The sequence below is a fragment of the Pinus tabuliformis genome, chromosome 7, assembly GCF_031772625.1.
Source record: "Pinus tabuliformis cultivar Carrire ecotype Pingquan chromosome 7, CPIR1, whole genome shotgun sequence".
Lineage (NCBI taxonomy): Eukaryota > Viridiplantae > Streptophyta > Pinopsida > Pinales > Pinaceae > Pinus > Pinus tabuliformis.
The window spans coordinates 1,921,905,055-1,921,916,429 of NC_142293.1; the positions used below are offsets into that span (position 1 = coordinate 1,921,905,055).

The following is an 11,375-nucleotide window of genomic DNA, read 5'->3' on the forward strand; positions in this document are numbered from 1 at the left end:
GAAGAAATGGTGTCCAACTGATTGGGTATGCAGATTCCTACTGGGGAGGTAGTGAGCAAGATGGAAGGAGCACTATAGGAGGATATTTTAGTTTGGGATCCTCCATGGTCTCATGGATGAGCAAAAAGCAAGACACAATTGCTTCAAGTAGTGCCGATGCTGAATACGTTGCTGCCAGTGAAGTAAGCAGAGAAGCAATATGGTTGAGGAAGATGCTATCCGACTTGTTTGAAGGATCGATGAACCATATAGTGATATTTTGTGATAACACTGTTGTATACGTTTGTCTGAATATATTAACGAAATCACTTCCAAACAAGAAGCTTGTATACTTAAGAGAAAAGCTTGGTTTGGTTGATACATCCTAATTGAGAGGGAGAGATAGACACTACATTCTTGTCTTCACTTGGGAAGAAAGAATAGAGGATTGGGTAATCATCTGGCATTCAATACTCTTTAAGAATATGGTAGAGCATTCAGGACAAGAGTAGTCATGGACCGATATTCTTTAAGGATTAGCTACCCAATAGAAAAATAGTCCAATGGAAGTTCATACTCTGTGAACACCCGGGTGCGGTATGTACCTTGAGAGACAATGCTTTTGGTGTCTATGGATCATCGATCTCGCCATCATTGTGCTCTAATCATGTGGATAGGGCTGTTAGTCAAGGCCTTGCTATGTAACAATGCTGATGAATATGATGGTAAACAGATGGGTTACCAATCTGACTCTTTTTATGAGATCTCTTTAGATTGAGAATGATCATGTACCTCTTATGAATAACTCCCTAGTTAAGAGGGAGTGTTGAATGATGTGTAGCTAGGTTCGGTCTTCATAATTATGAAATGTATTTTTGTAAATAATAAAATGAAAAGAAATTATTATTGAAGCATGGGTTTCATGCTCAAGTTCTTTTATTTTATAGGTCAAGCACCCATTGAGTGCTTTTAGGGTTTGTCCTAGGTTAAAGAGTCATTGCCATATTTTGAAGACCCTATGGGCACATTGTGTGTTGTAAAGAAAAAATTATTTTGTCTTTAAAGTTTCGAAATACCTCCAAGATCAAGTCGGCTAAAGATTTGTCAAGTTGGCCTACATGAAGAGCCACGTCTACTGCTTGGAAGAGCCTATATATAGAGAGGAATTCGCTCTCCATTAGACACATTCACTCATCTCATTCTATACGAAGAAGAGGAAGAAAGGAAGTCGACGAAGAGGGTACGAAGAAGTCAAAGTACTTGGGATAGATCTCTCTCTCTTGAGAAGGTCAAAGTCAGGGTTTTTGCTCTGGGGCTATCTTTAGGTTCGATCTTGGAAGAAGAGAAGGAAAGGCAAGCGAAGGGAAAAGAAGGCTATTCAAGGGAGATTGAAGTCTCCAAGAGAAGTAGCAACAGTTGTCGTGAGCTAGAATTTTGGATCTACAGTAGGAGGTCGAAATCACTACAGTAGGAGGCCGAGTTGATCTTGATCTTGGAGGGTATTTGTCTGAGGCACTAGGTCATGGTATTCGTCAATTGAAGAATCTACAAGAAGAGGAGGGGTTTTGGCCCTGGCTTGCAACCTATATACTATGTCACCGTTCTTATTGTTTTGGTAGTTGTTTGATGTATCAGACTCTGTAATAATAAGGAACAAAGCTAATAAGTAAAAATGTAACACAATCAATTATCAAGTTAAGAGAATTAACCTACTTACTACCCTTTTGAATTCTCATCATGGTTTCAGAGCTAAGGTCATCTAAGGGAATCATGAAGATCTCCTCTACTGTGAAGAAGTTCATCAAGAAGATTACTAGCGATCTCAAGAAAGGCATTAAGGAAGCATGGAATTTCTTATTCTCTACTAAGAAGATATCAATCAAAGAAAGGGATGAAGGTCTTTTCTCGGCTCTCTCTGGTATATTTCAAGATGAAGACGTTTGGGTAATTGATATTGATGCATCAAGACACATGATTGGCCACTCCAACTGATTGAAGACTTTATCAAAAGGAAAATTCGCTTAATCAGTGGAACTTGGAGATAACATATTTATCCCGTGAAAGGCATTGGATCAACCTCCATAAAGTTGGAAGATGGAAGCAACATACACCTCAACAACATTCTATTTGTTCCAGGTTTGCATAAGAATTTACTTTCTATTTCAAGTCTAGAAGATAAGGGTGATAGAATAGCCTTCATTGATGGAAAGGTTGTTGTCTGGGGAAAAGACTCAAATATAAATCAAGCCAAGGTCATTGGCATCCGAGAAGGAAGACTCTACAAATTAATATCTTTGGTGGCCGAAGCCCTAGTTCACATTGAAATTAGCCCATGCGAACTTTGGCATTGAAAATTTGGTCATCTACATTTCAAAATCCTTCCAAATCTAAGCTCCATAGTAGGTGGAATTCCTAATTTGAAGGAAGATCATGAAGGTGTCTGCAAGGGATGTGCATTGGGTAAGAATACCAAGATACCATTTGGAAGCAGAGCTTCATGGCTAAAAGAAATCTTGGATCTCATTCATTTCGATGTTTGTGGTCATATGACTCCTAAATCACTTGGAGGACATCTATATTATGTCACATTTATAGATGACCATTCAAGAAAGACCTGGGTTTACTTAATGAAAACCAAGGACGAAGTATTTACAAAATTTCAAGAATTCAAAGTTGAATTAGAGAACCTTATAGAAAGGAGAATCAAGATACTAAGATTTGATAATGGAGGAGAATATACATCCAAAGAGATTATAGCATTCTGTAAGGAATCTGGGATTAAGAGAGAGCTGATAGTCCCATATAATCCTGAACAAAATGGAGTTGCAGAAAAAAAAAGAATAGATTCAATGAAGAAAGTGTAAAGGCAATGTTACATGATCAGGATCTACTTAAGTTTCTGCGGGGAGAAGCCACGAAGATAGTTGTCTACATTCAAAATCGAAGTCCCCGCAGATCTCTAGACAACAAAACTCCGGAAGAATGTTCAATGGAAAGAAGCCATCTGTAGATCATCTTTGGATCTTTGGGTGTCTTGTATATATGCTTATTCCGAAAGACAAAAAAACGAAGTTGGAGCCTTCCGGTATGAAGGGTATATTTGTGGGGTATAGCAACTCATCAAAAGCTTATAGGATCTACATGAAAGATGGACATCACATTGAAGTCAGTCGTGATGTCATATTTGATGAGAGCATAACATTCAAGAAATCAAAGGAACTTTCCATAGATTCTGATGATGAAGAAGTTCTGATATTTGAGTAAGAGGTTGACCAAGGGAAAGAGGAATCACACCTTGAAGAAGAAGGTCCCAGTGAACTTGTTCAACCTATGGTCATTCCTGAAACAAGGAAAATACCTAATTGGTTGAGATCTACACTACTTGATGCAGAAGGTCATGGAGCAATAACAAGCTCATTCATGGAAAGCAAGAAACCAAAGAGATATTCTAGGTATGCCACATACATGACAAAGCTAATAGAAGCAAAACCATCCTCCTTTGAAGAGGCTATAAATCATTAAGAATGGAAGGATGCCATGAATGAAGAATATCAATCTATAATGAAGAATGGAGTCTGGGAGATCGTACCTAGGCGCAAAGACAAATCTGTGGTTACTTCTAAATGTATCTAGAAGATCAAACATGCAGTCGATGGAAGTTTAGATAAGTATAAAGCAAGTGTTGAAATTGGCAACTAGGGCCAATCTCCATGTGGGTCATCTTATTTATGGCAGCTGATATTTTTTTTGGATCCCTCTCATCGAGAGGTGTAGGATTGATCTAAAGATCATCCGATTCTGATAAGTATTCATGGAGTTATGAATTTATTTGTGTTATAAGACAATTCGTCAAGTTCAACCAGCAACCAAATAACCCACACGTGCTCAACGTTTTAGTATAAAAGGAGATGACTTGAGAGTCATTTCACACACACTTCTCTCTTGATTACTCTCCACTTGTCTTGGGTTTTAGTGTGAGAGAAATCTTGGAGGAAGTGCCCTAAAACGCAAAAGGAAAGGAGGCTTAACAATTAGCCCTAACTGTAGTCATAGCCCTAGCTTCTATGTAGAACCTAATCACATTCTAGAAGAAGATCTACGTTGCCCTAATCTAGAGGACGTAGTCAAGTGAGAAGCCCTAACCCTATCAAGGAGGACAACCCTAACGCTAGTATCTACGCAGTCTAGATTTAATGATTGTTTTGTGCATGGTTTTGGGGTGTGTATCTCTATCTATAGGGCCACAGTGAAGGATTGCTACAACAACAGTTGGGAGGTAAAGTTTAGATGGCCGAGAGGCCTAAAAAGGCCATCCTAACCAGGCCGCAGTCATCTCAAAGGGACAACGTGGGGAAGCTTAAGGAGCATTGTGGAGGGCTGTGGTAGGAACAACTGCTGTAGGTGACAACAGATATGTGAAATGCTGATATGCATCCTAAGGAAGCATCGTAGCTATGGAAGAAGCTTGCCAAGGTGGGCCGTAGTCCTCGAGGGACTTGTTTGATGATTGTTAGGTGGAGTTAGGGCTGGCTAGTGCCCTAACCAGATCAATCATGAACAACATATTGGGACATCACAATGCATGGGACAACAAGGCGACTAGTACAGTAGTGCAAGTAAATAGGACAGCCGAATAGGACAACTAGGCTACATGGTGCTGCTAACTAGTGCAGCAGAGTAAATGGGACAGCTGGGCTACATGGTACTGCTAAGATGCATGGGACAACAAGGTACATAGTGCTGCAAAGGCACATAGGACAACAACAAGCATGGACAACATGGCAAGCATGGTGTAGCATCGCAAGCGTGGACATCATTGATAGCAGTGGAAAGCATGGTGCATCATGGTAAGCATGGACATCATGGATAGCAGTGGCAAGCATGCTGCTAGCACATGAAACATGCTGCATGACAACATGGTTCAACAATGACACATGGGACAACAGTACAACATAAAGTTCAACAGTATGATGTGTACAACATGGTCATGAGGTCTTGCATTATGGTGATGGGTGCAACATGGTGAGGTGCATCATGATGACGAGATGCAACACAATGATAGGTGAAGGAGTCACCTTGGAGAATCAATTGAAGCAACATGTCTTCAACTGATCTCATGTATCATCTTCTTAGAGATGATCTATGCTCTTATCTAGATAAGTGAAAGTGTTGAATTCTGTTGTAAAGTACTCTCTCTCTCTCTCTTTGCTGAACTATTGAAGAACATATAAGAAGAATTGATCAAGGGTTCCCCACATTGGGGTTTGTCCCTGGCTAACACCACATCTTGTGTCCTCTTGTCTTGGCTTATCTTCTGCGATTTATGTTTCTCTTCTATCTGCGGTTTACTTTAATGCTGATATGATTGCTAATCTGGAAAAGATATTGAGCTAACTATGAAAATTGAAATATATTGCTCTAAGCATAGAACATACCTAAAATTAACAGCCAGATTTGTGGCTAGAGGCTTCTCTCAACTTGAAGGCATCGACTATGAAGAGATATTTGCTCCAAGTTTTCTTGGGTCAAGGACAACACGTGATCGAGATACTGAAAATATTTGACATGATGGACTGCAAACTACTCTGATGATCACTAACTTGAAGAGACTAAGAAGTTCTGAATCTAGTCCTGTGGATCCTTCCAAGTATAGGCAACTCATTGGCTCATTGATGTACTTGGTGAGCACTTGTCCAAACTTATGCTTTGCAGTAGTGTTCTTAGTGAATTCCAAGTGGAACCGAAGCATTATCATTGGGTGGAAGCAAAACATATTTTGAGATATCTGCAAGGAACCATCCAGTGCTATCTGAAGTAGGACCGAAGAAATGATGTCCAACTGATTGGGTATACAGATTCCTACTGGGGAGGTAGTGAGCAAGATGGAAGGAGCACTACAGGAGGATGTTTTAGTTTGGGATCCTCCATGGTCTCATGGATGAGCAGAAAGAAAGACACAATTGCATTAAGTAGTGCTGAAGCTGAATACGTTGCAACCTGTGAAATAAGCAGAGAAGCAATATGGTTGAGGAAGCTGCTATCTGCCTTGTTTGAAGGACCGATGAACCCTACAATGATTTTTTGTGATAACACCAATTGTATATGTTTGTTTAGAGATCTAGTGTTTCATGGGAAGACAATGAATATAAATGACAAGTATCACTATATTCGAGAGCTAGTACAAATTGGTGTGTTACAGCTACAATATATATCCACTGATGAGTAGGTATCTAACATATTGACGAAATCACTTCCGAACAAGAAGCTTGTATACTTAAGAGAAAAGCTTGGTTTGGTTGATATATCCTCCCTAATTGAGAGGGAGAGATAGACTACATTCATGTCTTCACTTGGGAAGAAAGAACAGAGGATTGGGTAACCATCTGGCATTCAACACTCTTTAAGAATGTGGTAGGGCCATTAGGACAAGAGTATTCGTGGACCGATATTCTTTGAGGATTAGCTACCCAATAGAAGAATAGTCCAATGGAAGATCATACTCTGTGAACACCTAGGTCGAGTATGTACCTTGAGAGAATGATTTTGGTGTCTATGGATCATTGGTCTCGCCATCATTGTGCTCTAATCATGTGGATAGAGTTGTTAGTCAAGGCCTTGCTATGTAACAATGTTGATGAATATGATGCTAAACAGATGGGTTACCAATCCGACTCTTTTTATGAGATCTCTTCAGATTGAGAATGACCATGTACCTCTTATGAATGCCTCCCTTGTTAAGAGGGAGTGTTGAATAATTTGTTACTAGGTTTGGTCTTCATAAGTATGAAATGTATTTTTGTAAAACAATAAAATGAAAAGAAATTATTATTGAAGCATGGGTTTCATGATCAAGTTCTTTTATTTTATAGGTCAAGCACCCATTGAGTGCTTCTAGGGTTTGTCCTAGGTTAAAGAGTCATTGTCATATTTTGAAGCCCCTATGGGCACATTGTATTTTGTAAAGAAAAATTTATTTTGTCTTTAAAGTGTCGAAATACCTCCAAGATCAAGTCGACCTAAGTAGCTATCAAGTCGGCCTACATGAAGGGCCTATATATAGAGAGGAACTCGTCCTCTATTAGACACATTCACTCATCTCATTCTATGTGAAGAAGAGGAAGAAAAGAAGTCGAAGAAGAGGGTACGAAGAAGAGGAAGTCGAAGAAGTCGAAGTGCTTGGGCTAGATCTCTCTCTCTTGAGAAGGTCGAAGTTAGGGTTTTTCCGCTGGGACTATCTTTAGGTTCGATCTTGGAAGAACAAGAGAAGCAAATGTAAGCAAAGGTCTCTTAGGGTGTCTCATTAGCCCTAAGACTCAAGGAAAGGCAAGCAAAGGGAAAAGAAGCTATTCAAGGGAGATCGAAGTCTCCAAGAGAAGCAGCAGTAGTTTCCGTGAGCTAGAATTTTGGATCTATAGTGGGAGGTCAAAGTCACTACAGCAGGAGGCCAAGTTGTTCTTGATCTTGGAGGGTATTTGTTTGAGTCACTAGGTCATGGTATTCATCAATTGAAGAATCTATAAGAAGAGGAGATTTACGGGTTTTCCCCTCAAGAGGAGGGGTTTTTGTCCTGGCTTGCAGCCTATATACTGTGTCACTGTTCTTATTGTTTTGGTAGCTGTTTGATGTATCACACTGTAATAATAAGAAACAAAGCTAATAAATAAAAAGGTAACACAAACAGTTATCAAGTTACGAGAATTAACCTACTTACTGCCCTATTGAATTCTCAACAGATTCTGATACCAAATATGCCTGCTTTGGAAAATAATATTTTCAAATTGAATTTTAGTTTTTAATTGTAGCCTATAGTCTCAATGAAATTCTACTTTCCAAATGTTTGTGGACTCTTGAAAAAAAAACACAAACAGAGCTCTCCAAACTCTATCTTATCTGCAAACCCTCAACCAATGTGAAACAACAAAAATGGAAGAATGTGCAAAACAATTTGTTTTGCCTTCGAATCTCTGCCAGCCAAGTTTTCATGATAAACTTGTCATGTGTACACTTTATAGCACTTCAAACTCTCTCTCATTTGCAGACGCTCTCAAGCAATGTGAAGCACCAAAAATTGAAGAATAATGAATAAGACTGTTTATTTTACTTTCAAACCTCTGCCTGCTAAGTTTTCATGATAGACTTGTCAAGTTTGATCAAACCATGGAGCTACTAGGTCAGCTCATTGTGATTGTGAAAATTGTTGATTTTTTACTAAATGTGATTAGTTGAACAAGAGTATTTGACTTACTTTGGCAAACCCATGAGCCTGGCAGGCCTTGTAAGATGGGGAATGTGTTTTTTCTTAAGCTAACCTTCCTCAGATCTGGAATATAAACTGCTTCGTTTTATCTTGATATGTCAGCTGTTTTGAGTGTTATCATCGAATTCTTGATTTAGTTTGTTTCTGATCTATTCTCATGGTAATTTTGAGGGTTGCATTCCTGCTAAATGATTTTGCTCTCAATTTCTGTTATTCTAAGATGCTGTTATTATGTTTTGATGAAGAGATGCATTTAATTATCAAATTTTCAATTTCTGTTGCACTTAATTAGTTATGTACATGTGAAACATCTATAATATTTAAAACTTTTAGGGTAACAATTAAATACATTTTATGCATATAAAATAATCTGCTGCATTGTCAAATTGGGACTCATATGCAGGTTCTTGTTACTAGGATATCTAATCCATAGTTTTAAAAAGTGTCTGGTCCAAACCAATAACTAGTCAAACTGGCCGGTCAGATAGGGCTCTGTAATGAACCAGTAGAAAGTCCTTGTTGGAGAACCGGTTTGTACTGGTTAGGTACCAAACCAGCAGGTGTACCTAATTGGTACAAACCAGCCCTAACTGGCCGGTTCCAACCTTAACTGGCCAGTCAGATCTCACATGTGGGGGATGTCCAGGTGATGATTTTTCAGGTGGTTTTGGAGGAAAGCAGAAGCTCTTTCCCTTCCAAAACAGCCTCCCATTGGCTACAATACCAATCCTCTCCTTCCTAAACCCTAAGCCTAAACAAAAAACATAACTCAACCCTATCAATGTTGGCAAAATGTTAAAATTTGAAACATTTCCTTTATCTTTCCTTTTTATCCTTTTACTTAAACTTTTAGCATTACCATTAATTGTTTCAAGATTTTTGAGAGTGGTTCCAACCTTATCAGACTTCATATGGAGAAAGTAGAATTTCATATCCCACTCAAAACTCAGTAGACTAAACAGTTTTCAGGATATCAGGTTTGGTAGGATTGCAACATTTTCATGGAATTCTATCATGTATGAGGATATGGGATTGACACTTAATCAAAGAGCTTGATGCCCTTTTAATGTACCTTGATGTTGGTGGTGTTGATTGTTGAACTCCTCTGATGTTAGGTGTATTGATTATTGAACTCTCTACTATGGCCTTAACAAAAATGTACCCTTCCCAAAAATGCAAATAATTGATTATGCATGTTAAGCTTCTTCTACCACATTATAAGGATGAGTAGATGAACCCTCCACTCAAACCAAAATCATTGTTTAGGCATGTTAAGTTTTTCCCATTTCTTACCATATTATAAATTTGAGGAATTTGAGTCTGAAGACTTTGAGCCAGATGATGTTTATGTAGCTCTTGTTGATGATCCCATTTCTAGTAGTAGTGAATCAGTGATGAGTGATCATGTTGATCAATGATTTGTAGTTGGCCAGTGGTCTAGTAGTTTGTAGCATCATTTTTGGACTCTAGAGGCTATTTAGAGCCTCATTGATTATGCTGATATATATTACATTCAGTGCCATTTTGATATATTCACCTTTACATATATAGATGAACAAACTTCGTAGCATTATTTTTGGACTCTGGAGGCTATGTAGAGCCTCATTGATTATGCTGATATATATTACATTCAGTGCCAATTTGATATATTCACCTTTACATATATAGATGAACAAGCTTTGCATATTTTGTTTTAATAGGTTGGAAACATGGCTTGAGATTTTTTTAATTTTTTCATAAAAGATTATGTTTTTTTCAAAACTCATTTGATCCGGTTCTGGTTTGAAACCTTGTTAGATAAGTGGGCCAGCTTAAAACCTGGTTCTGGTTTTTAAAACTATAACCTAATCATGTACTGTCATCTCAGGTGAAGAAATCATCTCAGGGGCTCAGCGTGTTCATGAGCCAGAGTTTTTAACCAAAAGAGCAAAGGAGTGTGGAATTGACGTTAACACTATCTCAACATATATAGATTCTTTTAGGTTTGTTTATGTTCAGATTGAAACCACAGATTTGTTCCAAATTTTGATTAAAAATGGATTCTGCTAATGTTCTCAAATTCGTTAAGAGCCAAATTAACTGCATTGCCTCTACATGCCAGCAATTGAAAATTGTTTTTACTTCCTGCAGGTGGGGTGCTGTTCCTCATGGAGGTTTGGGAGTGGGTCTAGAGCGTGTCGTCATGCTGTTCTGTGCCCTAAATAATATTCGTAAAACTTCACTTTTCCCTCGTGATCCACAAAGGCTTGCACCGTGAGAGTTTTAGTCATGGTGTAGTGCCTGACCAAAAGTGACAATATATCAAAGCTGTCCTTTTGCTTCACTGAGTTCGTCTAAGGTCAAGAACAGTCACAAGTAATTTTAAGTCTTGTCGGAAGATTGATTATTATGAATTGAAGTAAAAATGTGTGCCCAGCGAGGGGTTCATGTGTTTTAGACTCCTGCCTGTGCATTTAATTTTGAAGCATCCTTCAAGATAGATAACAAGGAGGCTTACAATTTCGTCTATAAAAAAAATACTGTGGCAACGACATTAGCATGGTAGTACATCACAACAGTTGAACTAAAGCTGGCCTATTGTTGAAGATTACAATCATGCTTAACATTAAGTCTTCATCTTACTGGTAGTTTCATCTCAATGGCAGATGCGCTGATACATTTTGAATGATCGAGTTGTGACACAATATCTGATAATTGCAAATTGGCATCGTTGGTTTTATATGAAAGAGAACAGTATTATGAATGGAAAGTAACACAGATTTTTGAAGTTCAGATCGCTGCATCAAACAGTTACTTTATACAAAATGATGCTATCCCTTTCCAAGTTTCATAATCTCTATATATACACTAAGGATTAAATGTTAGTTTATCAGTAGTGATGAATTCGTTGGTTATGGTGATGTGGGATGATGGCATCGTCCCACCTTGGTTGTACTTAAACGGTTACAGTAAGAACTTGCCTCTGTGGGTAGCTATTCTGCCCGCTGAAGTGGCTTCTTCTCTTGCAGAGGCCAAAGATTAACAGAGCCATATTGTCCATTTCTGTTTCTGTGGTTCTAAAATTTATTTTATTATTTTCTTTTGATGACAAAGAGATAAACACTTCTTGAAAAGCTATGGGTCTAATTTGGTGAAGGAT

At 38.3% G+C, this 11,375-nt stretch overlaps 1 protein-coding gene across 1 annotated transcript in view; it reads left to right on the top strand.

Annotated features, from left to right (window-relative positions):
- LOC149256198 (aspartate--tRNA ligase 1, cytoplasmic-like) overlaps positions 1 to 11,008 on the top strand; it is a 75,450-nt gene extending 64,442 nt beyond the window's left edge. Inside the window, exons 9-10 of the mRNA XM_089460677.1 lie at positions 10,104 to 10,218; positions 10,367 to 11,008. Coding sequence (XP_089316803.1) covers positions 10,104 to 10,218; positions 10,367 to 10,493 — 242 coding nt within the window. The 3' untranslated portion in view covers positions 10,494 to 11,008. The remainder of the gene's footprint in view (positions 1 to 10,103; positions 10,219 to 10,366) is intronic.
- The last annotated feature ends 367 nt before the right edge of the window (positions 11,009 to 11,375 follow it).